This window comes from Anarhichas minor, unplaced genomic scaffold (assembly GCF_050575085.1).
Source record: "Anarhichas minor isolate MPS153535 unplaced genomic scaffold, ASM5057508v1 ptg000041l, whole genome shotgun sequence".
NCBI classification, from domain to species: Eukaryota; Metazoa; Chordata; class Actinopteri; order Perciformes; family Anarhichadidae; genus Anarhichas; species Anarhichas minor.
In genome coordinates, this window is record NW_027466487.1 from 3,031,832 (window position 1) to 3,059,759 (window position 27,928).

General features: G+C 43.6%; 1 protein-coding gene across 1 annotated transcript; it reads right to left on the reverse strand.

The window, feature by feature from the left end:
• Window positions 1–539: 539 nt before the first annotated feature.
• znf804b (zinc finger protein 804B) lies at window positions 540–27,922 on the reverse strand. Its single transcript, XM_076109080.1, has 4 exons — window positions 27,800–27,922; window positions 8,992–9,129; window positions 5,312–5,442; window positions 540–4,560 (listed from the first exon to the last, which is right to left on the reverse strand). The coding sequence occupies exons 1-4, from the start codon at window positions 27,920–27,922 to the stop codon at window positions 540–542; spliced, it is 4,413 nt and encodes a 1,470-aa protein (XP_075965195.1).
• Between the last annotated feature and the right edge of the window lie 6 nt (window positions 27,923–27,928).

A 27,928-nucleotide genomic window follows, 5' to 3' on the forward strand; every position in this document is an offset into this window, starting at 1 on the left:
GGTCCCTGGAACGTCATTTATGTTTGTTGAAAGTCACACTCTAACTCAGATAACCTGTAGGAAATGGAGATAAGGGGATAGTACTATCACTCTTTCTTGCCCCTCTGTTTCTGGCATGAAGGCTACTTCAAAAGGCAGCCGGTCTGTCTGTGGTTCAGAAGGAAAGAGAGAGGATGACACAAACCCAGCTTGTCTTTGAATGGCAGGTGCACCTTTCCCTTTATTCTGGCCCTGAATGAGGTATGATGGAAAAAGCAAAGGATCAAAGTCTGTTTTCACTATGTCTGCTTCAACACAGCAGAGGCTAGATCGAGAAACAAATTTTCATTTGAAAACAGTCAATAGTTGGGCTGTTTGTGTGTAAGCGTGTATGTGTGTGTGTGTGTGTGTGTGTGATTGGAGTTGATTATAGTAAAAGCACTGATACAACCCCATTTCAAATAGCAGGCTTTCATCCAAATCAAAAATGTTCCTCTCTTTCACTCACTAGTCTGTTTTGCCAAGGAAGATAAATAAACATGGCAGCCACTCTTTGAAAATCACAATGCCTTCTGTTGAAACCTCACTGGCCAAGCTCTCTCCATGAAAGACTGCGGGTTCAAGGGTTGCAAGGCTACTTGGGAGAGTGGAGCGAGTGGGGTCGCATGAAAAGCGGGGGACTGGGGGAGGAGAGGGATGGGATGATGGGACAGCAGAATGGAGGGAAACAGGGAGGATATGGAGAAGGGAGAGAGGTGAAGGTGATGAGGGAGGGAGGGGTGGAGATGGAGCAGGGGGTGAGGCAGCTGAGCTGGGTGTGGGTGGATGGAAGGAGAGTTGGAGGAGGTGGAAGAGGATGAGGAGGAGGAGGGGTGCATGGAGAGGGCTGCGTGTTGTAAAATTATATGATGGAGGCTGGAGAGAGGGGGGAGGCTAGGGACTCTCAGAGCCATGGGTTGAGTGAAGTTCTCTTGTGGGGCCACATGTGGAAGTGGGAGACTGACCTGGAGGGTGTGCTGTGTTTGCATCGTGTCTGTGTGACGTGACTGGGTTTGAGGCTGTGAAGTGTTGTGCAAGTGCGCAGGTGTGTATTGTTCCTCTACAGTCCCACAGTTCTCTGTCTGTGCCGCGTGTGTGTAGTTTGTCTCTGTGTGTATATCTGCGCTCTCTTGCATCTGTTCCAGGACTTTCTGCATGTGCTCTCTCGCCTGCTCTTGCAGGAGGCGGTATTTGTCCATCTCCTCAGCAGTAAAGCTGATTGGCAGAGCTGTCTCTCTACCTGTCTGCTTGTCTTCAGTCCTAATCCGCGTCAGGCAGAGACTTGAAGTGTTGCTGGGGTTTGACTCAACCGTGTCCAGAGGACATTTTTGACTGTTGACGACCGCTCCAGGATCCATTCCACTGCCCCTGGTCTCCTCCTCCTCCTCTCCCTCCTTCTCCTGACTCTTCTCCAGCAACCCTTTGTTCCTTCTGGCCTTTCTCTGGATTGCAGGTAGTTTCCCTATGAGAGGGAGAAGCAACATTCTGGCTGGTTTCTGTGGCAGAGACTTACTCGGAGATAGTCCTGGAAGAGTTGTGCCTGACCTGCTTGTGTCAACAGGGGCAGAGGGTCTATGTACAAGGTCAGACTGTGTATTGGGCTCCTTAAGTTGAGAAGGGCTTGTGTTACAATGGTGTGTGTTGAGGCTCGGGACTGTGGGAGCAACATAGGATCTGTGAGGCGAGGAATGAGAGAAGGAACAAGAGGTAAGGCCGGATGAAGTGGACATAGGGCTGCTCTGCTTTTTTGACTCCTGAGGGGCCTCAGATGAGAGTCCTGGAGCTACGGAGGACGTCCTGCCGGAGCTAACTGTCAACCCATCGGCTGTGACTCCTGAGCAGGTACTGCTCCTGCTCCACTCCCAGCTTAGCTCGGATACGCTGGTGCTGCTGCAGGGGCTGCAGGAGCGCGGGCTGTGGCACCTGCTGGACTGTGTGTTGATCACACTCTGGGGGCTGTATGTCTGAGTACTTGTCCACCACTCAGGGCTGGAGAAGTGTCCGGAGCTTGAGCGTCTGGTGCCTGCACATTTCCACACACAGCCCGGGCTGTCTCTGCTCTCTACTCCTGTCCTGGAGCCTGATGTGGATCTGTGTGTCCCCCTGTCTTCCCAGCTGTCAGTGCTGCCCCATGTCCATCTGTCCACGCTGCATCTGTCCCAGTCTACATCTTCTGTGCTCAGACGTCGGCCTCTCCTTCCCCAGCTGCTCGGACTGGGGCTAAACTTTGCCACCCGATCCCATTCCACTGCTCTGTTTCTCGATCTCCACCCACTTCTTGACCTGCCCTCCTCACTACCTCGAGGATAGCCCCGCCTCAACCACTCCCATTGTTCTGTGTCTGAAATCGGGCCCCTGTCTCTGTAACCTGAATGCCCTCCCATGTTCCTGCCCCTCTCTGTCTCCTCCCAGACTTCACGATGCCTCAAACTCTTCCGCTTACTATGAATGGATTTCCTGTCCCCGTGGAGGAGTTTTCTCTTTCTCGCCGGGCTGCAACCACAGCTGTTGTCAGGGTAACAGCAGTCAATAAAACTCCTGGGGTTGCTATGGTGACCCCTTTCCCAAAACAGCTTTGAGTTACATCCTGGTGAGAAAGAGTGTAAGAAGAAGTGAGACCGCGAGGGAAAAGTCACTGCACCGCCGTCTCGCTTTCCCTCCCCCTCGTTGTGCCTGTCTGCTGTGTGTCTGGCGAGCTGGGAGTAGGCACTGCAGTGCTCTGCCTGCTCTCTGTCTGGCTGTGACTGGGATTCAGTGCTGAGGCTCCTGTGAGGCCTCCTCTTCCTGACAGGGACAGATACTGGCTCAGCCTCACATCTTCCCAGGAGACAGCTGCTCCCAGCTCCCTGCACCCTCCTCATCCTCGTCTCCCTTTGCCTCCTTTTCTTCCCCCAGCTCCCTCCAGCTTCTCCACTCCTCTCTGTGCCAATGGAGACTGTAGAGACAACACTCCTCACTTTGCACCTTGCTGATTGGCGCTTGTTTGAAGCTTTTTCCCTCTCACCCCTCTTCTTCTTTCCCAGCTTGTGTTTCTTTGTGCTGGCTTTCCTCTTTTTGCGTGACACTTCTGAGACGCCCACGTACGGCTGTGGAGCACTGGCACACTTGCATATTGTCTCACTCCCACAGTCACACCTGGACGGGCTGGTGCACATCCTCTGTGTGCCAGGCTGGGTGACAGACTCTAATTTACAGCTCAGAGATATGATGGCTCTCTCCCTGATCCCTCTTGCACCCCCTAATCTGCCTCTCAGTGGATTCTGGGAGTTTGTGTCAAAGCTCTCACTATGAGTGGGGTCAAATGGTTTGGAGGCTGCCCTCACATTATCATCCATACTTAGCGAGCATCTTCCTCTTTCTGGTCTTGTTTCTGACGATGAAAGGTTTTCGTTCTTTAGCAACAGGTGTGCTTCTGTCTCCACATCGATATGATCCTCAGCTTCCTCTATGTGTGCTTTCAGCTCTTGTCTTGTCTGTCTTTCTGAACAGGAAGGAGCATCTGGTGTAAGAATAGCTGGCACACGTAGATCTGATTCATCTGAGAGAGCAGACAACTGATTTTGTTGTGACTCCCGCAGATCCTCTGTGAGTTGTTCTGGTTGTTGTGGGTTCAAACAGAGTGGGTTGCAGCTGTAGGAGATGTGTGGTTGAGACTTGGTGACCATAAGCAAATTGACAGGCCATCTCAGACGGGTGGAGCCATCTTTCCCCAGCACACGCATATACTGACTCTCCTCCATCCCCAACTCTGTTTCTGGCTTTCTGTCTGTCTCGCTATCCGTGTGCTCAGTGTCCATGTGTGACCCTGTTAGTGCTGTGCTCCATAGGGCCACCTGGGTCTGTGGTAGCAAGCATTGTGAATCGTGGCTCTGATTATCAGGTGCTGCTGTGGAAATAGTAGAGTGTGCTTTCACTGCATCTCTTGTTTCAATCTCCCCCTGTTCTCTGGCAGCCTCTCTGGGAACTGGCCCTGTGTCGTTAAGGCTAACACTGTCAGATCTGGACTCGTGCTTTTCACACTCACTGTGTTTCCCCTCCTTTGTTGCCCCAATTTTCCTGTCAATGTTTTCCATCATCATCTTTATCCTTTCTTTCATTTGTTCCCTCTTCTCTCTCTCCTCCTCTTCCAGATCTGAGAAGACAGAGGCAGAAGGCTCAAGCCTGGGCCCTCTGCGTGAGAAGCAGAAGGACACGCCAAGTCTGCCTCCCACTTTCCCCCGCCCAGGGAGAGGCAGCTGGGGATGCAAGCCCAGGCAGGACTGGGGGTACACTGCAGAAGGGTCCGTATTGGATGCCGGATGTGTGATTAGTGGGGACTCAGCTAGAGCAGTGGCCAGCGGCATCTGGGAGGGAGATTGACATGGATCTTCTGGCGGGTGGCTGAGACGTGCTGATCTGGGTTGTGTAGGAGGGGGTCTATGGGTGTGGTTGAAGGGTTCAGGTTTGTTCTCAGGGATGCGGTCGCTTTGGTCCTTGTCTTTATCTTGCTGCTGTCTCACAGCCCTGACTGCACTTCTTAGTCCAGAAGTGCTTCCTGGGACTCTGAAACAGAGAGTGATAGAAGTGTTCTTGATTTGAATTGATTTAACTTCACATCACTTAAGCTTGGATTATTTCAAATAAATTAAACTGTAATTGATTGAATTGATAGATGAATTCAAATCATGAGAATAATACCTTAGTAGATAGATAGTAGATAGATAGATAGATAGATAGATAGATAGATAGATAGAATGAGTTTTCCATTGAGAAAGAAAAGAAAGGAACAAAGAACCACAGAAAGAAAGACATGAAGAAAAACAAGAAGAGGCTTAACATTGGCATTCACAGTAATGCTGTTCACATATTATTGCCTGATGATAAGAAAACACATATAATTGCACAGGGAATAGGCGTAATCAAGATGATTATAATATGTATGATGTATTGTTTTTTTATCCATTGTTTTGATTGCTGTCGGTGTGCAAACACAGAGGCAAGCTTTCATCGTTCAACTTGTTTTACTCATTTTAGTTACGTCTTAAAAACACCTTTTTTCCACTTCATTAAAACTCACATCTCCTTCTCCTACAAATCATCTACTCTCAGAGCATCAATGTGTCTTCATGTTATATTTACTTCACATGTGGCCTATCCAGGACAACTGGGTGCTCTAACGTCTGTGGATACATCCATCAAATGAAATAAACGTTGACTGGATGTGACACACTCTAACCCCTCTGGACTCCTGCCCCTGGTCTCATTAGACTAACACACTGCCACAGACACACAAACACACTCTCCTCCCACTCACCGCTGGGTTTCCTGTTGCAGCTGTGCGAGCTGGTGCAGACGTCTGAGAGCCTTCTCCTGTTTGCGCTGGTCCTTCCATGATTTTGAGGTCACGTTGCGAGCGAACTCCCTGTGCTTGAGTTCCTTCAGCCTCTGCAGGAAGTGAAAATGAAGGGGTACAGAGGGGGGGGGACAGAAAAAGTATGTGGAGGGCACAGGGTAGCGAGAAGCACAAGAGTTGGACAAAGAGAAGAGAGAATGAGAAATTAGTTTTCGGAAGCTCTCTGCAGGCAGCTGTCTTTCAAACCTACACATCAGTCAGCAGCGTTTGCAGATGTTCTCCTTCTAAGCTCATGTCCAATTAACTCCATTCAGCCTGGAAGAAAGCATCTTTTTCCCAACACAGCTTGAAAGCAAACACATCTCAACTGGTGAATAGCAGATTACATACGCAGTTGAGATGAGTGGCATGAGTGATTTAATGACGATGATGATTTTGCCACTGCAATTTCGAAAATGTTCAGCCCTCCGTCAGTCGTGACAGCTTGGTTTGAAAGACAAGCTGATCCAATGACTGATCTGCTCTTTAGCTGGAGTGCAGCAAAGGGTACATTTGTCGTTGCTGAAATTACACATTGGCAAAATAGCCATCTGAGACATCGTAAAGAGATTTCTGCTGGAAAAATGCCAGAATGTATGTGTGTGTGTGTGTGTGAGTGTGTATTTACAAATGCAAGAAACATAACATAACTCGCACACCATGGTAGTGAGTAGTGGGTGATTTAATTTTGAGTAAACTGGTGGGTCTTCATCCCCATCATAGTGCATAAAAAATAACAATTAGCTCAATTTTGAGGTTTTCTTTTGTGTGAGTTCTCATGTGTGTATTTGTACATGTGTGAAACTATGTGTTTATAACCAGGTGTGCCAGTCCTCTAAGGGAAACAATGATTCATGCCTCTCTCTCCAGTTTCCTTTTCTGACACACTTTAATCCCTCCTTTATCCATGCTTGGCAGGTGAATGTGTGTGTGTGTGTGTGTGTGTGTGTGTGTGTGTGTGTGTGTGTGCATGTGCATGCTGGTGTGTTCTACAGTATGTCTGAAGGCTAAGGAGGGACTAAGGAGTTTGGGAATAGCTGCAGTATCGTGCACCACTATCCCTCTTATCTCCCGTCTTATTCTCTCTCGCTTCCCAGTATATTTTTTTGCTACCTCAGTGTGCAATCCACCCACGGCTTATAAATTTAGGATTTGTTGTTTATTTTATATAGTTGTGAATTTATCCTGTAGTATAACTTGCAACAGGATTACACCACTCTCACTTTTAGATTATGTTACGCTATTATTCATCCATACAGTATGTATTGCACAAACACACGCGCACATGCACACATCAGATTAGCCCCTCAGACATCAGATTTATTTATACACTCACTCTCTTTCACACCCAGATCTTATGCTGGAGCTGACAGTCGTCAGGTTAATCTCTGCTGAGTCTTACACAATCGGGTGTCTTTTTACATTATTGCTCGTTGCTTAACATCCCACTGTCAGCTCACTGAAGACAGCAAGTCTTGAGTATGCATGCCAACGGAGCAGCACTTGTGGATTTGTGTCCCTTAAACATACGGTATAGGTGCTTGTGCATTATAGATGTGTTAGAGATCACGTGTGTGTGTTTGTTAGTGTGTGGTAAGGAGTTTTGAGTGGCTTTGATGCTAAACTCATTCTATGGGAAATATTAATCATGTTCAAGCAGAGAGGCATACATAATGAACGATTGCGGACAGAGCTAGGAAAGAGGAGGAAGAAAAGATCAGAGTAGCTGTCCATGGCAATGACTGAGGGAGAGAGAGAACAGTTTATAATAGATGGAATGTATGAAGATGCATTCTTCCTCCTTCCTCTTGCATTTGCACTCTGCCAGGTTATTGTTCTCTCTTAAAAACAGATCCCACTGCAGGGAAACCTGTAGCTATATTTAGAGCCAAACAAAATGTTGCACACAGAACCATTTTCAGAGAGCACACAGTGCAGAGATATTTCCGTTTCACACTTTAAAGCGGATACTTTTGTCTTCAAAGAGGATGTCATGTCCCCAACAGCTTGAAGCGATATCACTCTCCAACATGCCAGTCTAGCTATGTGTTGTGAAGCTCAATCCATCTGTCAAAGCCTCGATCAATATTCCTTTAGATGTGTTAAGGAGTGCGCAGGCTGAGGCAACTACGGATGAGTCAGAGTTGATTCATTTCAAATCCACAAGGCCCTTAGAGTGAGGATTGGTGTATTCTTAGGTAGCATGTGAGGGGCCATGCTAATGGGCTGATTGCCCTTTTATTTAAAAGGGAGTATAATTCTCTTGTAATGAGCTATTTCTGTAATCAGCAGTAAATGCTGATGAAGCGCTGCATTCAGAGATGTTCATCCCTGAATCGATGACAAGGAAAGGAAACAGAACAAACGCAATCAGCTGCCATTCTCCAAAGCCAATACTCCTGCAGGGAAGCTCGCTTCAGCTAGAATTTCATCTGTTGTCTGCTCAGTAGTGTGCATGCATGCCTGTATGTGTGTGTGTTCCTACAGTGCCAGTGGCTACTGTCAGCTCAGTGCCTCATGCAGCTCGTTTCATGTCCCTGCCGCTGGCTAAAACAAAGCATTATTAACATCGGCCTGCAGTTGCTTCGATTCATTTTCAAAATACAATGACAGTGAAGGAACAGTCTTATTTCATGTTTATTTCATGTTGCACAGTGTGGGCGTTCAGAAGTAGGAAGTGGCTTGGCTTGGTTGAGAGATTGCCTGTGTTTGTGGACAAGTGTGTACACGGGGAAGTGCATGTCGGTATGTTTTTGTATGTGAGTGTATGCCTTGGCATGACAACAGATAGCTGTGGGAGAATGTGCTATCAGCAGAACCTTCAGCTTGTTAGTCCAGAGTGGAGGTTGTGTATGAAAATGGATGTGGAAGCAGAACGCAGGAGAAAACCTGCTGCCGGGCCCTTTCCTAATGGTCCATTGGTCTCATCGTGTCCAAACCGGAATAATAGAATCATACTTGAGCAATGCTAATAGCCCCATGTTTTATTTGGTACAGAATATTTATTTCTCTTTTGAAAGAATTGCGATTTGAAGAATAAAGTGCATTTTGTAGCAGCATCCTCATGTACCAGATACATACAAATCAAGTGCTTTTGATTTACTTTTTGATTTTTTTGAATTTTGAACCAGAAAAAAAAAAATCTTCCATCTAACTAAAATGGAAAAGTGTTTATTTGTATGTATGCATGTATGTATGCACTGCACTAGTTATTATAAATGTGGGACTTTGATTTTAAGATTTTAAATTAATTACTTTAAAATAAATACTGTGCACCGTATGATTAATAATATTTTTCAGTTGCTACGAGTGTGTCTACATTATACATGTGAGTATCTGCCACAAGTTCCACCTCTGTGTGTGTGCTGTAAGAGATGATGCGGTTGTCACACTCCTACTGTTGCCTGCTGGGAAACTGTACCCAATGGGCAGATTGACATGGAAATGTAAAGTAGCTTTCCGTCAACATGCATAAAGCTAACACACCCAAATTCCATGACAAGAGATCATAAGAAATGTCTGCATGTGTGCTGTTACAAAGCATGTGTGTGTGTGTGTGTGTGTGTGTGTGTGTAACTGCAGTGCCGGTGCATCCCATGTACCTGTTTGTGTGCATGGTCGTAGGAGTTGATGTGGTTGTCAAACTCCTGGTGTCTGAGGTACTGCTTGTGACACAGCTCACAGTAGAAAAGAGCCTTCAGATCCTCCACTGAGCAGCCCAAAGCCCTCTCTGCATGCTCCTGGAGAAAGGGAAAGACGAAGTGAGTGCATTGGAGGGGTAGGAGGAGAAAAATGAAAGAGAGTCGAGATAGAGGCATAAACAGACCGAGACATGAAGGGTTAAAGGGGCAGAGATAGAGAGCAAGAGGAGTAGGGGGAGGAGGGTTGAAAGAATAGCAGATTGTTAGCCATTTAGAGCAAATCTGCATCCCAGAGACATCAGCAGTAATAGCCTCTACATGTGCTCTGCATAAAACTGTTAAACAGCTTCCCATTAAAGTATGCTGCTTTTGCTGCTGCTGCTGCTGCTGGAGGTTGGACAAAGGCACTGAAGCCCTGTGTTCATGGCAACTTGAGCCTGGGGACACATTTAATACAGCCACTGTAATAGAAACCTGTGTATGTACTTTAATGGCAAATAGTCGGAGTCTGACTGCAGGGAAAGTGGCAATTGTGGCCGACAGACAGAAAAACTGAGCTTCTTAAATGTACAACTTGGTCTTTTGTACACTGGCAAAACCGTGCACGTGAAGAACTTTCAGACTAATACACACATAGAGGTGCGCAAATAGCGCATGGACGTAGATGCACATTCTGGACTAATGGCACATGGATCTCAGGGGATAAATCGCTTGTCTGCATGCTCACATCAGCCAGAGGGCCTTTTTTGGGGGGTTTCGAGGACATGCACTGTGTTGTGTACAACAGATGTGTGTGCTTGTGTGTGTATATGCGTGTGTGGGCGCGTGCACATGTTTAGGGTTGTGTGTGCATTCATGCCATGCTCTGCTTCAGAATGTAATTTCCCTGAGGCTGGGGGCTGCCAATAAACACTATTGAATTCTGTTCTACACTGACATGATGGGAATTTAATTTGAGGTTGTCACTTCTTTCTCTCACTCTCTGCTTCTTTCCTTCCCTCCGTCCATCTCTTGGCTTTTCTCCCTCGCTTTGTCTCCTGATTTCCCAGCCTTTTTTCCCCCCACTAACTCACTCTTTATTCTTTCTTCTATCTCCCCTTTTATCCCCTCTATTTGCCTTTTTCTCTCTGTCTAGCTTGTTTCCTTTCTGTTTGGTGAGCCCTAGGTCATGCAGTGACAGAGTCTATTGGCCCCAATTTGCTTCAGTAATATGCCTGCACACGGGAACAGAGGTGAGAGGAAAAGAGAGGGAGGATAGGAATGCAGACAAGAGAAGAAATGACCCCTGCCTGCCGTCGCAGACATTCACAAACACCTGGCATTATTATTACCACAGAGTAACAATCCCTGTTCATGTCATTACTTTTCACACATATAAATTACAATTATAATTACATAATAACTACACACACACACACACACACACACTTAAACACACGTACAGAGAAAACAACTGTCCTCCCTTTGGCTCTTTCCATCTGGCTTTCAGTCAGATTGGGTGAAGAGGAGAGGAGGCTGAAGAAAGGACCAAGCGGACAGGACTCTCCTACACTGAAATCAGCAGAAAGGTAACTAATATACATTAATCCTGTGTTACTCTGTGTGTGTACCGCCGTGGCATCGATCTGCCTTGCAGGCTTAAGTCACGACCAGGAAATGGTCCAATCACCCAGAGCGGCCTTTCTTTGAGTGGTGCCAGGGTGAAGAGATTGAGATACTGAAAGCTGTTTATTTGTCAACCGTTGGGCTTATGCAAGATTAGAAGCTGTGCATGTCTTCATATACTCATTTTATGTGTGTACATGCATATTTCTGCCTACTTGCCTTTTTACCCCCGAACCCTTTCTTCTCACCTCTCTGCATTCTGTCAGGGTAATTATTTTGAAGAGGGAGACATTTATACAGAAAGAGGGGTGTATGTACATGAGAAAAGGTGTGAATGCAAGAAAGCAGAAAATGTGTGTGTGTGTGTGTGTGTGTGTGTGTGTGTGTGTGAACTCAGGAGCCATTTGTTTATGTCGGAGACCTCCTGGCATGCATTTTCCTGCTGAATAAAGTCAAACATGAGAGCTTTCATTTGCCTTAAATAAATACACCTAATATGATTTATATACCCTTATGCACCAACACAGAATGGATAGACATGCTTACAGAATTACATCCACACAAACACAAACACACTTGTGCATGCACACTCGCACATAGTCTGTCTACCTGATATACCAGTGCTAAATTAACATAGACCTGAATTTACCTATAAATGTGTTTGCAGAGAAAGCACAGCTGATATCTGCAGACCTAAACGAACAGTGATTGTTTGCAGGATTATGTGTGTGAGTGTTTATGCGAGGCTGTGAATGTGAATGAGCTTTTTTTCTTCTCTTCGCTTATCCTCAATTTGTGCGAGAAGTGCCATGTTATTCCTCTTCATAGCTGAAATTATGCCAGAAATAAGAATTGTTAAGAAACCACAACTGGAGTTTCCGGCACACACACGCATGTAATTCAATGTCCCGAGCTTCTGTGGAAATGAACAGGTCACGCTTAAAGTGTTTTGCACACGTGGTATGTCAGCGTTTGGAAATGTGTGCACTGGAAAGTAATGACATACAATGTATTCACAAGAAAGTCTTTAGAAAGACACAGTCCCTTGAGAAACCTCTGGGAGTTCTGCAGATCAAAGCTTTGGCGGCAATCACCTCACTGCCATCTTACCCTTTATGGCATATAAAATAAAAAAATGACACCCTCATTAGTTGTAAGCATACTATAGAAAGACTTATGGAGATTTCAAAGAAGCATAATTAAAAGCTTTTCAGAATTCTTCGTCTTGTGATCTTGACCTTCAAGACTGCTGATCTACACAGAAAACCGGAGACCCCTGAGATAATATGCTTATCACTGCCATAACTTAACTCTTACTAACATCTTGACAGTAAGCTGACTGCAGGTGGAACCTCAAGGACAGAGAGAGGCTGGATGTTTGAGGCCAAGTCTGCAATTGGAACTAGCTTTAACCACTATTCATATGCCATCAGCTATTTCTTTTTTTTAAAGGTTTGCTTTTTTTCTTCAGCCATCTACTAAACAATGTGCTGTTCTTCAAAAAAGAAAAGAAAATTCGGCAGAACACATTTGAACATTTGTTGGAAATGACATGAAATGCATATACGATGGAAAACATTGGAAATTAAGCTACTTTAATGCTCAGAGTGATAAAGAATTTATGTACAGGGACTTGAATATGTTCAGTGCAGTTTAATCTTTTTAAGAATTTGCTACGATTTAATCAATTACATTAAAATAAATAATTTAAATAGTTTACAGACATTTACTGCACTTGAGCTAAATTGTTTCACTCGTCTTAATGGTCACTTTCTCAGTAGTTGTAATTAAATATTGAACAGTAATTCCATGGATGGCTGGACTCCGATCCTGGACAGAGTGTGAGGAAAGATTTACAGAGTGATTTTACAGCACAGTCACTCTTTTGAGAGGAGTTTGCCTCCTTAATGTGATGTATTTCCTGTTAAAACGGGATGTTTGGCTGGGGCTTAATGCACAGAGTGATCAACTATAGGCTTAAAGAAATATCATTTCCAGGATTTTAATTTGTGCTACTTCTGACTTAAATTGTGTTGGCTTGGACATAGTGAGAACTGTTCATATATGATAATTGTTAACAACATGGCACCACACGTTTTAATTGCAATCTTGGTTGAGTATGAAATTCAAAACATATCCAAACTAGCAAAAACTATGCCTCAGCTTGCATAATAAATCCAGAGAGAGAGAGAGAGAGTAAAAGAGAGCCCAACATAACTGGTGGTAACAGATTCTCTCTGTTCAAATATATTAACTGAAGAGTACTTCGACTGCAGGGGGGAGATAAAAACTTCATGAACATGGCTTACTTTGAGGAAACTATTGTTCTTCAACAACAACAACAACAACAAAACAACTTCTTTCCAGCTGTGTTAATCCATGCATGATGCTATTGTTAAGTATAACAGTGTTGATTTATTATGGACAAAATCTAATGAGTGGTGCTTTTTATAAAGCAACATTTGGAGAGTACAAGACCAGATCTCTGAAAAACATAAAGGACATCTGCTTATTTTAAGATGAAATGAATCTTGAAAGTAAAGAGAGGAGAGGAGAGTGACACAGGGACTAACAGTGACATTTACCAATTCAGAAAAATTCAAATTGCTACTGTGCCTTGTGAGGACAATTCAATAAACAATTCATAACTGTTTATCAAGCCCAATTAAGTCTTGAATTATCTTTGCCTATAATTATCACCCAAACTTGGCCACTGTAATGAATAGAAACAATTCCATTGGTGGTACAAAAATAATTCAGCAAATCTGTTCGCTCCAGCTCTGTCCACCCCTCGCAGTCTAAATGCCTCTCTGTTTTCATCTCTGCCCTTTCTCTAAAGTGTCCCTGTGATTATCTCCGTCAGACACACGTGCATTCACACATGCATTCACACATGCATTCACACATGCACTAGTGGAGAAAGTCTGGCAGTGTGAGAGTCTGGCGTTGCCGTGTTGATTTCTGGCCATTCTTCTGTAGCTAATGGCAGCTGACCCGAGGGCTAAGTTGCTTGTTACTGTAATGACCTGTAGATCTCGGCGACAGACACATTTGCGAGCACAACACACACACACACACACACACACACACACACACACACACACACACACACACACACACACACACACACACACACATAAGAACACAGACTGCCAAATAGGATCGCTGAGTGTTAATGAGCTGGTATTTACAGCCCTAATGCATCTCCCTTGACTGCCTTTAATATGCCTCTATGGCCAGTACCCACCGATTTATTAATCTGGCATCTGCATGTACGTCCCGGCCGGTATTGTGTGAAACCATCTGATAATGTTGGTGTATCTTTGTTTGCTCCAGGTCATTAAAGCCAGTTAGAAGTATGGCTAGAACAAGCAGAGCAACCCCAGCCTGAACCGCAGATGTGTTTACCATAGATACGGTCCGATGCTTCTTTTAGCCAAAAGGACAGATGTGTTAGCACCAGTGACCAACGTCATCTCACACACTGCCAGCAACCAACTCTGTGGAGGAGACAGTAGACAGGCAAAAATAATTCACAAAGCAAGATTACCACCACATGCACAGACTATTCCAATGATCCAGAGTCAGGTGTGTCGTGACTCATAAACTGTGCGCTATCTTAAGAAACGGCCTCTACACACCATGAATCACCAGCATTCATCTTTCCATTGTGTCTTGCTCAAAATATAACCGAATGTTCCGTCTCCCTCTGACCTTTTAAGTTGAGCAGCATGCAAGACAAACAAACTGAATGAATAAATGATGAAGGGATTATATTTGCAAATTTGCCCTGTGCCCTTTGTTGTTTCGTTGAAATGAGGTGTGCTTCTCCCTGGATCTGATCCTTAAACCCGAGATCTATCTATCTATCTATCTATCTATCTATCTATCTATCTTTCCCGAGTGTACTTTTTCTATTTTGTTGGGTCTGTAATCCTGCAAATGGCATTTGAAACAGAACAATCCCGAAGAGCTAAAGCTCCTTCTTCCAGAATTATAAAGGTGCTTTAGTGACTTGATATGGGAATTGCATCCCTTTTTTAAAAATAACCTCCAATTTTGGGGATCCAAAAGTAACTTTACATTTGCAAAAAACATAAACTGTCAGTGACTGCTTGAACTCTGAGACCCACAGACACTTAGGTAGCCTCTCTAGTCAGGCCTGTAGTGCAGCAATCTCTTACCAATTAAACAGATGTTCAGTTGGATTGAGATCAAGTGACTGATTTGGTTAGTTTGGAAAAGTTCACTGTTTTGCCTTAAAAACATCTCCATTGCCTTGTCTGTATGTTTAGGATCGTTGGGCCTCATGCAAGAACATTTTCGTATTCTTATCAGAACTTTCTCTTACTTTCTTTCCCTGGGCTCGTACGAGTGAGCCACGTCAAATTCAGCAATTGCTCCTAACTTCATATAACTGTAAACAAGCACAGTAAACATGATGAATGCCACCTGTGCGTAAATGAGCGTTCATTCATGAGAATTGTAGATTAGCATCATTAAAGCTCCAGTTTCATCATATCAGGCTATTTGTCCTGGCCTATATGTCCGGAAGTGTTCATTTATGAACATGACACCAAAGAATAAAAAGATAACTTTACAAGTTTGGAGATTTTTGGTCCTGCTTTCAGAGATCCATAAAGAAAAATCGATACTTTATAACAGCGTCGGCCTGCATAAGGGACCGTGCTTAAGCCACGGAATGGAAGAAAATAACGAACGCTGTTAATGGTGTGTCACCTGAGGCTCATACTGTCAGTGGAATAAAGGCAAAATAGTTCATGATGAAAATGCCTCAAATAATATGTGCCATTAAATGTGATGTTGCAGGCATTGCAACGGAAGATATTCCCCAGGACAACGACTTGCATAAACCTTCATGTGAAGAAACAGCCATCTGTCGGCAAATATTAGGACGCTCTCTTCCAAGGGCCTGATTCGCTAAGGCATTCAAAAGAAGCTAGTTTGCCGCGACGCACCTGGTTATATTTCTCAATTACCTTATTAAATACAGAGACAAATTAAACTTCAATTAGTGCATACTTTAAGCCGTTTTACAGCTTGAGATGTTCATACTGATACTGTAGTGTTATACAATAGGCAATTTTGAATTATATCATAATTCAAAATTGCAGTGTCAAACAGGAAAAATGTCAACTTAATAATGAAGTGTAATTATAGGATTTTACTTCAAAGTAATAAAATATACAATCCATTAGTGAAAAACTAATTTTGGATAACAGCAGACTATTTTCACATGCCTCCTACAAGAGATCTTAACCACTGTGTTCGTATCTAAGTGAAAATTCAAAATACGGGAAGATTACTTGTAGAAGCCGCTTAAGAACAAATCTTTTCATACGAGTGGTTCTTGCATGAGGCCCATTGTCCTGCTGCACTGTCCTAATATTGACTCTTTTTAAAATGGAAATCTGTATGTTTTACATTGTTTACTGAATATGAACGAAGACTCACTCGGAAACACTTAAAGGTGAAAGTCAACACTTTAACCTTGTAGTCAATCTAATACGCCAAAGCCAAAAAAAAACTTAAAATATGTCACTGTCTTAATATTTACAGGCTGCAAGGTAAGTGCTGCTTTCGCACGTTGTTTACTGTACTGTGTTATACTTGTACTGTTAAAAATAAATCTACTCTAAACACAAATATAGGCATCAATGCTGCCTAATAGATTTTTGCTATAAAAAAGAAAGAAAGCTACAGGTTACAGTCTGTGTGCAACGGCTGACATATCACATCCAAATATAAAAGAGGGGGGGGGGGGGGGAATAATGAGAGATGGGTGTTCAAAAGACAAACGACACACAAAGTCATAACTGTAGCCGACTGCTTTCGTCTGGGGCAACAGCAGGAAGCTTGGGAATGAACAAATTGCACCGCTCTCCTGTTTGGGTCATAAATCTAGGATTTGTCTCAAGGTCCGATCAAACAATCACCGGCAAGCTATCAAAATTAATTATTTGTCCATCACAATGCAAGGCCAAGGATCTGTCCATCCTCACTGCCTTCATTCTCTCCATCTTCTCCTCATTCAACACGGCTCCCTTATTATCACAGAGTTATTCATGCGCTGTATCATTGATCCGTCCTATTCGGTGCCACATTTAAAATCTACCCACCTGTCATCATCCTCCCCCTCCTCTCTCAATCTCAGTGTTCATTTCATCCCGAATACAATGTGAGTTCGGCCCCTGGCTCATGCTGGACAAGTTAAAATGATTCACCGGGGCAGAGCATAGCTTTCGGGCAAAAAAAAAAGAAAAGCAGAGGACATCTTAAGACATTTTCTCCACTTGAACAAACGTGACCCATAGTTTCTTTCCAGTTGTTTTGTGGATACATTTTGTGTTGGGGTGGGATCAAGGCAGAAGCACAAATGCATGAAAGCGTGCATGCAAATTCCTGAAATACCCTGCCGTTCTACAAACTGTGCTGTCCTCAGTGAATTTAAATGTATTTTTATGATCATACCACTCACTCACAGTGCTCTTCAGGGACTTGCATTTGTTTCTCTGAAAGGCGAAGATGTCCTTTTCCTTTCTGCACATTAAGGAGAACATCATAAGCCAATTACAGGGAGACAAAGATATACGGTTGGTATAAAGGATAGAGAGGTGAACTTTAGGCACAGTCTCTGAAATGTCTACATTTATACTGTATATGCTTTGTATGTATATGCACCTCTTTGATACCCTATCCTGGCTTATCTCATGATAACATAAAAACAAAGGCAGATAAACTAATGAAGACCACTAAAAGATTACAAAGCATAGTCTTAGAGTCCAAGTAACAATGTGTCCTTCCATCTGTGTGCCGATAAGGCTTCTTTCCCCTCTTGCTAAATGTCATCTCCAGTATTAAATGCGTTCCTCTCCCAGCTGGCAGAAAAATGGAATTATATGGACTATACACCCTTGCCATTTAAATTGCAGACACAATTGAAAACCCAGCATGGACAAATGGATATACAGTGTAGCTAAATTGGTACATACACACACGCACACACCAAACACACGTAATGTACAGGACTCCGTCTGTCCAGACAAGACAGTTGATTGACTGCCTCAAAGAGGATTGCGTCACTATCTGTTGGAGTGATCAAACTGCGACTGTAATCTGTCAGAGTGTGATAATACAGATTAGAGTGAAAGACAAGTTAAGAAGATGAAGGTAATCAGTTTGGGAAGAGACAGATTTAAAGAACAGGATTAATGCGATTGCAGATTAGACGCTGCACTCTTAACGCTCGGCTAAATCTCGCCAAACTCACAGATGAGGGGAGCGAGGATGGCTGAGCGAGAGCGATTGGTTTCTGCTGTCGCTGAATTGAGGAATGATTGCTGTCTTTCAGGCATTTATGATTGGGTGAGCATTTGTGTGTGTGTGTGTGTGTGTGTGTGTGTGTGTGCATGTTCACTGTGTGTGGTTCATTGGTGCTATCAAGGGATAACATGAGTGTGGTCAATAAAAGTGAGTGATCTTTTCTCTGGCACATTAGAGTATGAGCGCACGAATGGCAAATTAATGATGCTACGGACGAGAAGGCTGGAATGAACTGTTTGGTACAACATCATCACACTCACACAGGGGAGACGCACACAAACTCACTCTGTGGTGCACGTCAGTCCGACTTTGTTAAAGCTGGTTTTGCTGTACTCAAAGATTGTGTAGCAGTTAAGACCCTGTGCTGGCCGGGGATTGAAATCCCACCAGGACTCTCTCTGCTTTCAACATCATGCTCTCCCTCCTTCCATCTCTCTGCTCTCCAGATCTCCTCCTTTCTCAGTGTGTCTTCGCTATCGTTCCCAACTTCTATCCAGCCCTCTGTATGGTTGCATTAGTATGTATGGCCGTGTAGCTCGGGGTTTAGAGGTTTATGTCTCCTAATAGACAGAGATTTGTCCTGTCACACCAACACCCCCATACAGCTTAAAGAGAGAGACAGAGGGAAAATGACTCCCTCCGCTCTGTGCGTGGAGAGGAGAGAAAGAACATTTATGTTGCTGTCATATCTCCAGAGAGAAAGGTTCCATTTCCGTACAGACAAATTATAAAGCTTTAAATTGTGTCTTTCTCTTTTTTTCTCCCACGCTTTCCAGCGTCTTCTTTCCCCCCTCTCCTGCTCTCTCGCTGCCTCTCTCTACCCCTTTCTCTTCCTCTTTCACCCACCGTGATTGGATTAAGACCAAAGAAGCAGAGTGAGGAGATGAAGAGGGGATGAGAGCTTATTAAGCATGTGAGAGGTGAGATGACATAAGGCTGTACAGGAGGAGATCGAGGAGGAGGTGTGTGTGACCATGTGTGTGTGTGTGTGTGTGTGTGTGTGTGTGTGTGAGGGGGTGTGCCAATACGGCACATTTCTGTTTTCATCCTCGCAGAAGGTAGGGGGAGAAGAGGGAGGAAGTGAGGCGTTTAGCTGTGGAGCACTTTAATCAAGGGGCGAGCAATCCTGCATGGCCCACTCTGTCATCCAATATTGATGCCTGCCTCAGCCAGGCTGATGAATCATTAAGCCACTCATCAGGCCTGGGAATTCTGCCTCCTCCTCGGCCGATGACACTCATTTACATAAATCACACGCTGCTATTTTTCACACGCTCACACATAAACACAAACACACACCCACATGCAGCCAAACACACAAAGTTTATCGATTTTGTCTTGCTATGTGAAGTGCATGACTCAAGCTTTTTTTTTTTTCAATCCGTTTCCAAAAACACACGTCTGCCATACCTGGAAGAGATAAGTAACTTCACGCTGCGATACAGAATTTAGAACGGGACTTATGCTGTTCACGACAAGCACTAAGCAGCTGCAACACCTGCACATTCAGAGATTAAAGAGAATATGTTCCACATCCTCCGGACCTCACATTATACTTGTTTCCGACAAGACAACAGAGACGTTTCACTTATCAATCAATCAAACACACACACACGCATAGCTAACTTTACAATTGGAGAGAAGTGAGTGAAACAGGAGGAATGGCTGAGAGAGAAACTAACAGAGGCTGATAGAGTTTGTGTTTACTTCTTGCCTCTGGGTTTCATGGCAGACGAAAAGTAGAGAATGTTAGGGAAATTGATGAATATCCATGGTGTGCAGGCAGACATGAACTCACACAATCCACCCACACGTTTCCTCTCATCTTTGTGGGGTTTCCTCTCCTCTCCTCTCCTCTTACTCTCCTCCCCTGCTGCTGTTTCCATGTCTTCCCATTCAGCGTTGTGACTAATCCCGTACCACAGGGTAAGAATATACCTCACAGCAAGGGTAAGAAGGCCCCGTAGCAGACTCTTGCAGGAATGTGCAAGCACAATCGCGCCAAATATACATACACAAACAGACAGAGGAAACAGGCACGCTGCCCATATAAAGGAGGTAGCCAAGGCCTGGTGGCTGGTAGCTGGAGGATGCTTGCAGACCACTGTGATCCTGCCATCCTTGCAGCGCGCAGCCAGGACATTTCTGCCCAGCGCTAAGCTGGGCGCCTGGCATCTCCAATCTGCTAAGCACAGGAATGCTGCTGCTCACGATAATGGTGGGTTGTTCTCGGCATCATGGCTGATGTGAAGGCTGGTTGAAGCAAACGGCATGAATTATTAGTGTCTGCATCATGGCTCGTGCTGCTGGTGGAGGTAAGTCTGACATAATGTGATGCATTGTTACTGATGCATGGCCGACCCCGTGCTACTAGAATGTCCTAGTAGGTCCTATCTGCTTTGATAAATAAACATGAGAGCACACCAGAGTGAACACATAGTGTTATTATAATACTACATGGATTTCTGCCTCGCTTGTGCTCTTGTCTTTTTTTTGTTAACCTTCCTGTGTGTATGTACCATGGCATTCTACTCGATGATACTGTGCCTTATGTGCACACATACAAGCAGTGTATTCCTATAGGTACACAGAGATATAATAAGGTAATAGCTCAATAAAAACCTTTTTATCGGACTCCTTGACCTTCGCATTGACCTTTTCATCACTTCTTTTCCCCAGGGCTATCTCTCAGAGGTCATAAGGGAATGGTGAAAAGGTCAGGGGTAAGAGGCTGTGGCAGAGACAGCAGAATCATTAACTATTCAACGAAGCCCCACTGACAATACAGTTTTTTTCCCAGACAGCAGACATTGAAATTAGATTTGCAACATCCGAATGACCAATGTACACACACGTTTTTTATAATAGGTTTTAAATCATTATGTCAATCTCTCAGTTCTCAGGCTATGAATTGAAGCTGTCTGTGTTTGTGTATTGGTGTACTCAGCAGCACACTATGCACCAAAACAGCCTATTCTGTGCAAGGCAAGGCAATGCAAAACATGGCAGCCTTGATCTTATGTCAACGATTTCAGGGAAGGGAAACTTGTTCATATGCATTAAAATTCCTCTGCCACTTTGATCTATAAATGCAACGTGCCTGCTCGTCTTCTTTCAGTCGCAGTTATTTTTATAAATTGGCCTTATGCACATGAAAAGTGGGAAGAAATATGATCTGAACATCAAGCTGAGGATGAAATCCAAGTTGTTGTTTTTTCAGAAGGAGGCCCCTTGCTCTCTGCTAGGCTGGGAGTAATTCCTGGGCTTCTGCTCAACCACGAGGAGACGAGGAGCTGGTTTGCAGCCTCTATTTCAGTGAGTCATCTCTCCTCCAGAGAAGAGATAATTAATTTGTCTGAGCTGCTCTTAACCCCGGCCCGGTGTGTCAGTGGTGGAGACACGCGCATGCAGGCATTCAAGCACACAGGTGCAAATATGTGTAACGTGCACACCCACCTGCTCATGCAAGCATATACACCCTGAGTTAATGGAGCTATAATTGTTTCCCACATATGCTCAGTACATGAAAGCATGAATCTATATAGTGCAGCAGAATAGAAAGCGGAGTAAAATGGGGGTTATTGAAGAACAGAAATACTGACCAGCAAAATAAAGCACACCCTCTCTTTTCTTTCATTCCTTCAAGGGGTTTTCAGCAATATCGCTACTGCATTATTACTCCCATCACCTACACACACACACAAACTCCCATATAGGCATACTGTACACGCACACACACACACACACACACACACACACACACACACTATGATTTAAAGGCCTAAACGGTTGAACCGTTGACCTGTTAAAAAATGAATGGGCTGGAGAGATGAGACGAAAAGCAATAGGAGAGGGAGATAAAAAAAAGTGTCAGGGAGAGGGGGATTGGAACAAAGGTATCGCCTAGAGAAATGGAGTGGAGAAGAGACAGAGAGGCAGAAATTATAGTTAAAAAAAAGAAAAAGGGCAGAGATAGAGCATGAAGAGTCAAAGAGATTAAAAGAGTGTAAGACCAAACCTTGAATGAGACATGGCATCCTAATGGCAATGAAACAAAAACACTTTAATGTCTTTATCTCGCACTCGTCGGCTCGCTTTGCACGTTTTTAAATTTTTCGAGCGTTTCTGTCAGTTTCTACCTGTGCTGGTGTTCCAGATGGTTCATCAAACATCCTATAATTATCAAACACTCACTAATTGTATGTCAGTGTGTGTGTGTGTGTGTGTGTGTGTATGTGTGTGTGTGTGTGTGTGTGTTCATGTGCTGATGTGTCTCCAGGTAATTTACCTGATGCTGCGATCACTAATGACCACACAGACTAACAGCTGTCCCGAGGTAATATACAAAATGAGAGGTTGGCCATCTGTGCTGTCTGTGTGTGTGCGCATGCATGATAATTTGTGTGTCACTCGTTACATACTGTACATCTAATACCAGCATGTGCACTTTACAGATGTTTGCAAACCTCATGATGAAGCAGACAAACTATTACCAAACAATCTCAGCCCCCTCCAAACGTGCTCACACCCACACAGTTCAGCTCGGCACCACAGACATCCATACAGACAATTTTTAACTCTCAAGCATTAGAACCAAACATAAATAAATAAATGCTTCCAGTTCATAAACCAGCATTTTAAGTCTGACAGAACTTTTAGTTGGAGGGCTGTAAATATGTACAAACACACGTCTTCTGGGTCAAACATCATCCTTTATGTGACTGATAAAACAGCTTTTGGATAAGTTTAAAAACGGTCGTTCAATCCATGCAAGTCAGGATTGTGTGTGTGTGTGTGTGTGTGTGTGCATGATTGCGTTTCGAATGAGCAGCAGGTCAAAGACACACAAAAAAAGAGTGACTGAAATTGAATAAAGATCATCTCCATCTCAGAGGTGAACAAGCACTAAAGCTGGCAAGTACACGCGAGCAGAAGCACAAAGGCACCAATACATAGGCAGAGATGAATCTTCTTGTACATCTCAGGCTTCTCTCTTTCTTTATCATTTTGAGGGCGTGCTGCACTGGCAGGTTGTGTCACCTCAAACTAAGGTTAATTTAAAAGTTACACAGTGCAACAGACAGGGAGGGAACTTGCTCGGTAAAATAAAAAGAAACAGAGGTGTGTATGTGTGTGTGTGTGTGTGTATGTGTGTGGGAGACGTGCTCTAGGGAACCATCCTGGTTATCAAGTAGAGGTTATTATGCTATGAAGCACTAATGAATTCATTAGCTAAATGAAATGTCAATAAAGGCTTGAGAGTGTTAAAATCGATGCCAACTGTCTGACTCTACCCCTCTACCTCGTCATCCTATCTCACCCATCTGTCCCAATTATCCACCTTTCTCCCCAGCACACACACTCTCTCTCTCCAGAGTGTTGAGTGTAAACTGTGATGGAGGACATTAGCAGTGATCAGTGGGAGCACTTTGCAGTGGTCAGCAGGAATGGGCCAGTCATGCAGGACTTTAGTATTCAGCAGCACTCACCTGCTCGCTCTCAAACTGCTCCGCTAGGGCCTGATGGTTGCATTGGTATGTGTGTGTGTGTGTGTGTGTGTGTGCGTGTATTACCATTACACTGTATGAATGAGTGACTGCAGCAGCATTAGGGGCCATGACTGAAATAGCTTTTTCTGACGATACAAGACTCAAGAACTGTATTGCTGCTTTATGCTTGTATCACAAACACCTTTTTTAAAATTAAAATCACTTTTAACTCACATTTAACTAATCTCTTTCTTTCTGACATTTGTCGAACTTCATAAATGTCAAGATGCTATTACCAGCTTGATCGTCCCCAGCGAGTTCTTTGATACTGAATCTGTATCACTAATTATTATGATCATCATTAACTGCGCACTAAGATGCCCACACCCGCATGAGCAAACTGGCACGGCAAATGGCGAGCCAGTTGGCTCATCTCACCTCTGTCCCCTGATGGCTTAATATTTGCAGCTAAGTACTTGACTCACTTCGAACATGGCGGTGTTTTTTTGTGCAGCTGAATACTTGTTTCAAGATAATTGTTCGGGGCATATGTTTAAATGCCACCTCATTTACATAAACACTGTTCAGCTCCCTGCGGAATCAATGAAAACACAAGGTTGCATACACAGAGTCACATACATAGACACACACATATACGCACAGGCCCATTCGCGCTTACTTCGACACTTTGCGATATAGCCAACGATTCATCTGTTTTCTGCAACGGCAGTGAAATATACATCAAAGTGGTCCTCAGTTGAAGTATGCATACACACAAAGCTATAATATTCTACAGAGGGAGGCGTTTCTAAAGGGAAATGGGGAGACAGAGGGAAAGGGATTGAGGGATATTTGGACAAGAGACAGCAAGAGACATGATAGGTAAGATTCAGTTTGGATCTGTTTGAATGAAGGGATACATGAAGGGATACATGAAGGGATACATGAGGGCAGCACCTCTTTGCACACACCTTTCTACATCTCTCCTCCTGTCCTCCCTCCATGCTGAGAGCAAGAATGAAAAACCTTTGAAGTGTTAATGAGAGTTTGAAGAATGACTCACCAATGATGATTTAAGCACTAATGTACATACGGGAACCAAACTTTAGACACGTCCGAGAGACCTATCACAATGACTAATTAGTGATGATAAACGAGTAATGAGCAAAATCCTAATCTAGACATTCCACAGGGAAGCGAACCAAACAACAAAGCACAGAACTCTTGACAAACACAAGAGGATTTGTTATGAAAGGGAAAGAAAGGGGGCCGTGTGTCTAGACGGCTTTTCTCTACCATTCATAGGCGCCCAGTATTTTGTTAATGCTGCAATGCCTTATCAAAGTGAAGACACAAAAAGTTACCCCTGACAAAGCCCAGTTGAGATATCCTTTGTGCTCCACTGATCTAAGCTAAATCAAAGAGCAGCTGGCTGTAGTGCTGGCTTGCGCGGCATCCTCTACAACGGAACGGACAGGTGCAAAAGATGTTGCTCAGCATGTCTTGGAGAGGTGTGTTAAACTCACCTGCTCTCTGTTTTTCAGCCTAACACAAGAGGTCACTTTTGAACTATACTTGTCCACAAGCGCTCACTGTTTATCATGCTGACAGGCCCATACATTGGCCATGTCGAAACTAATACGGATAAATCTCTTCTTTTTTTTTTTCGACCTTCCATTACTTACACAGCATTTTCCAGCACTGACATCTTCCCACACACTTATCTACATTAGTTATGACATGGAGGTAAATGATGTCCTTCCTACCACGAATGACAGCTATTTCTGAAAGCCTTCAGCTTTAAGAGAATACTATGAACTCAACATTTCTATTTTTGCTTTTGTCCTCATAGAGGTCTGCTATACTTGAGCCTGTCAGACCCTGAGTGTGTATTCAATTTTTTGATCGGGGACACTTCAGCAGAGTGAAGGCTTGAATCAGGATATTTTTCAAATAATAACAGCCTTATTGCACAGTACCGTCTGAAAATTATGCCAATACAACTCCTGAGTTTTGGTGCTGATAGCAAACCAGTATTTCTTTAGATATCTTAGTTTATGGAATATGAACATGTTTTTTTTACATATAGCAAAATATGCCACATTGCTCACTGTATGTTAAACAAACTTTGTAGTTTGAGTAAAGTTAGCGCTTTCCTGATTTAAGTCAATATCTAATCAAAAAACAATTAAACAAGCCTAAGAATCAACATGCTTTTGGTTAGTATGCAACTATTAATCATTATTAGTTCAATAGCCTGCTTATCATTTTTAAGATTCAATGCTTCATTGTTTGGTCAATAAAATGACTGTAAATTGTGAAATGTATCCATCACAATTTCCCAGATTCCAGACTGGCCTTCATATTGCTCATTTTGTCTGAGCAACAGTTAAAAATCCAAAGATATTGAGTTCATATCAATATAGATAACAATTGATCAAAAGGTAGTTAATCATTTATAAAAATAGTTGCAGATCTGTCAATCCAAATATTGATTAATTGACTAATTGTTTCAAGTCCACCTCTGATGATACATGACACCGTTCAATAATTCTACAGACAGATTTTGGTCTGCACTCAAAAAGTATTTTGTTTTCATACTCATCCCTTACTGGGAAGTTTTGACAGAAACTGAAAAGATGTGGTGCATTGTAAAGATAGCACAAGTGTCAAGTCTCTTAAAATAAATGTTCATAACATGCTAAAAGGAATACAATTAGCAAATGCCTGAAAAATAGGCAACCGCATTCATCATTTCAAATATGTAGATGTGCCGGATATAGTCAGTACGCTTCAAGAGCATCCAAATTAGACTTCCTCTGAGGAATCGGTCTTGTTTCTGAGACATAACTTAACTGATTGCGTGTGCAATAAAAAAATGAGCATTTGATGATTCTACAAGGAGATGAATGGGCTCCGAGACAGATAATTCAAATGATCAAATTTAAAAGGGGAGCCCTAATTTCTAGAAATGAAGATGTATGCATACTGTAGAGAGTGTGTGCAGTAACGATCTCTTTAACTACTTTTTTTAGCCCATCTCTGCGTGTATGTGTGTGTGCAAAAGTTTGTATGCTTGTTTGTTAATATGACTCTTTGCAGCATCTCTGCCAGTCTGACTGCGTCTGCTCAACACTGTTCGCTCATTCCCATCACACAGTGAGCGCGGGCCGAACATGACAGACTGGTAATGACTTGAGTATGAACACGCGCACACACACATACCAGCTGCTCCTTTCCTCCTTTCTCATCAAACTTGTCATCAGCTCCGCCAGTTTGTCTCGTCTCACATTAAGAGCTCATGAATAATGTGTGATTACCAGAGACCCTCCGAGCAGTTCCTGAATCTAGAACACACACACACACACAAATTCACACAGTCCAAAATATCATGTACATATTTACATGTACTGTAATTTTCTTAGCTGTCTCTCCTCCTCTCTCTCTCTTTCTCTATATCACTACATCACTCTCTCTTTCTCTCTCTCTCCTTCTCGCTCTCCCCCCCCTCTCTCTCTCTCTCTTTCTCTCTCTCACTCTGTCACACACTCTTTCTTTGTCTCTACAAGAGTACAAGTACAAAAATACACAGTCAGTAAGTGCACACAAACTGAGACCCAGTTTGCAACTAAATGCCAGTTTGGTGGCTCAAAGGAACCACAGGCATCAGGGAAAGGTCAGGAAGTTGTTGGCAGGTCACACACATACATACACTCACATACACACACACACACACACGCACACACATACACACACACACACACACACACACACACACACACACACACACACACACACACACACACACACACACACACACACACACCTAACAAATACTCCCCAGGTAATTAGTGCTATTTTCAGCTGGGCAACTCATCTCCTCCTGAAAGCACTAATGTAATTTGATTCGTTTAATTCCCATAGCCGCGAGAGAGAAGGAGGCATGGAGGGACAATGGCTTCATGGTTGGATACCTAATTTCTCATCTGTTTAACATATCCCCATCTAACTGTCTTCTACAAACAAAAATCTTCTTTTTTGTGGCTCACAAAAAGGAAAAAAAGACCACCCCTTCCAAAAATATCCTCCTCCTCAGATGTGCCAGTAGGTCTCTATTCTTATATCCTGCAGACACTTTACACTTACAGACACACTTTCGTATACTTGTGAGGACGTTCCCACCGTTTTCCCAACCTTTATGATGAAAGAGTCACAAGAGAAAGTGGAAAAAGTGGCTGAAATTGACTCTTTTACAAGCATACCGTCTCTCTCCACACACACACTCACACACACACACACACACACTTAAGAAATTCAGCTTGTTCTCCTACCGGTGAATCACTGGTTGCGGTTGGACACAGTGGTCCTCTGAAGACCCCCTTGACGCGCCGAAAGTGTCCATTGCTCAGGTGTGTGGAGCTGATAACCAGGTAGTAACACGCGCTGCACGCCATCCCAGG

Excerpts from the sequence above, each read along its gene's own strand:
- znf804b (XM_076109080.1), bottom strand. The coding sequence starts at position 27,922 with ATGGCGTGCAGCGCGTGTTACTACCTGGTTATCAGCTCCACACACCTG. Across the intron at positions 9,130-27,799 it reads CCGCAACCAGTGATTCACCG|GAGCATGCAGAGAGGGCTTT; the intron begins GTAGGAGAACAA and ends CCCTTTCTCCAG. Across the intron at positions 4,561-5,311 it reads CTGCAACAGGAAACCCAGCG|AGTCCCAGGAAGCACTTCTG; the intron begins GTGAGTGGGAGG and ends TCTCTGTTTCAG.